This window comes from Corella eumyota, chromosome 2 (assembly GCF_963082875.1).
Source record: "Corella eumyota chromosome 2, kaCorEumy4.1, whole genome shotgun sequence".
Taxonomy (NCBI): domain Eukaryota; kingdom Metazoa; phylum Chordata; class Ascidiacea; order Phlebobranchia; family Corellidae; genus Corella; species Corella eumyota.
This window is the reverse complement of record NC_137491.1, coordinates 20,305,594-20,307,710: the sequence shown is the minus strand read 5'-3', so window position 1 is coordinate 20,307,710 and position 2,117 is coordinate 20,305,594. Positions and strand designations below refer to the sequence as shown.

The 2,117-nt window shown below is 28.2% G+C and overlaps 1 protein-coding gene across 1 annotated transcript; it reads left to right on the top strand.

Moving 5' to 3' along the window:
- The first annotated feature begins 287 nt into the window (after positions 1–287).
- On the top strand, positions 288–1,164 carry LOC145743578 (uncharacterized). The gene is made up of 3 exons (XM_082561577.1): positions 288–542; positions 654–775; positions 956–1,164. Exons 1-3 carry the CDS (start codon positions 436–438, stop codon positions 1,084–1,086), a joined length of 360 nt encoding a protein of 119 aa, XP_082417703.1. The 5' UTR covers positions 288–435; the 3' UTR covers positions 1,087–1,164.
- Positions 1,165–2,117: the final 953 nt, after the last annotated feature.

The following is a 2,117-nucleotide window of genomic DNA, read 5'->3' as shown; positions in this document are numbered from 1 at the left end:
AAAAATAGTAACTATGCCAACAACAAACACGACACGTCATCGGTGTGATGACGTCACGCGTTTTTCGACGTCGCCAGTAGATAACATCGTTAAGAGATTAATTTTTAGAATTATTAAATTGTTGTTTGAAGTTGCTATAAATAAGGCTCGTTTGGTGTAGTCACGTGTAAATTATGCAGGTGCTTATAAAGAGATTAAAGAAAAAGGGTTGAAAAAGAGAGAGTGGGTGGTTTATATTTAAGTATTTGCCTGAAGAAATGTAATTTAAATCCACGAAGAAACAGGAATATCAAGTTGAATTTTATCATTTTAAAAAAACTTTTATAAAGGGATTGTATTAGAATTACATAAGAAGACTGTTGAATTATATATGAAGAAAGCCTGTTGGATTTAAGAAAAAATACTTAAAATTTGTTTAAAAAGATTTCAAGAAAAATGAAGTTGTATATTTTTTTGATCTTGCTCGCCTTATTATCTTTAACATATGCTCGCAGAAGAAGTGGGTCTTCTTTGATCATCCGCAAAGGGGCGCTCGTGGGGAGGTAAATTTAAGTTCATCAGACATTTAATTTTTTAATTACTATAACTGTATTACAAATTTCTAATTTTAAGTTATTTAACTACCATTTAAGCCAAGTATTTTGTATTAACAGAGTAACCCAGGCCCGCAAGCATAATGGAAGATGTGGTTTATTGCTTGGTATGGCTTGTAGTTCGTTGAAAAAAACTTGCCAACCCTCGATCATGAAACGAAGTATCAGCGATTCTCAACAAGGTACAATTACATCAATTTATGCCTCATTTTTACCACTAATTTAGACAGTAATATGCCTCGCTTATCTTGAGTAATAGCTGTAATTATGAATTACATTTTAGGAAGCTTTATATTTTTGATATAGCAATATATTAATAACTTTTTTTTTTTTTCTTAAACAATTTTTTCTTAATTTTGCAGAAACAGACAAAGCTAAAAAACGCAAAGAGAGACGAAAAAAACGTCGCTTGAGGCGCAAGCAAAAAAAGACCAAAAAACGACGACGCTACGCCAAGGTCACGTGTCAATTTTGCAAACGAAAATGTTGGTGACGTCATAATATTATCACGTGACTCTATGTTTTCCAGTTTGATTATGATGTCAGATATTGAAAGATGCGCCAAGTTGAACTTTATACCTCAGTTGTTTTCGCGCCTAAACCCGAATAATTTGGCGGGAAAAAGAATAACAAAATAATTCTTCAATTTTTCATTTTTGTTTTTTATTTATTATGTTTTTTACTTATTTTGTGCAAAAAATAAATTATTAAAGTGTCAAATTGTTGTTGTTTTTAACAAATATTCATGTCATTAAGTTTATTATTAACTTAAATAAGAGAATCTAATAAACAAAAGAATAATCTAAATTAAACAAAACTTAAATAAATATTTAGTCAGCATTTAAGTTAAGTTGTTTTTATAGTAATGTGATTTGCAAACTGCAATCTATAGTTTAGCAGAATTTGTACAACTTGATGTCGGTTTTATTAAAACTACCTTAGGCTGTTTCAAATTTTATATAAATTCCTCATATTCATGTTAAATTCAATGTTAAAATTGACATTTAAAAATATGCTTAAGTGATGTATTACAATTGGTATATATACAGTATATACTAAAGCTTATAGTTTAAGATCCTTTACAACCAATGCTAGCATTACAATTAACTTAATTCCGGTATCAGATTCAAATCTTTTAATAAGATTTCGAGTTACAATTTAAACCTTTTTAACCACGATTCGGTAAACGAAAATATGCCAAGTTGTTGTGGTCATAATATCACGAACTTAAAGGATTATTATTATAACATGAGACGCTTCTAAATTTACATTCCTTCATGCAGTTATCCATTTTTTTAAATTTTTTTACAAGATAATTCAATTTAGGTTTTAAATTGTGCTATTTTTTGGTAACACACTTTTATTAAATATCAATAAAAAAATCCATAGATATTTAAGATTTGGATACAAAAACATATAAAAGAGAAAATAAATTCTAATTTTAACGACAAAAAATGTGAACTCGCTTAAAAAAACAAATTATTTTTAGGTTGTTAGCCCTATAATTAAACAAATTTATAAATA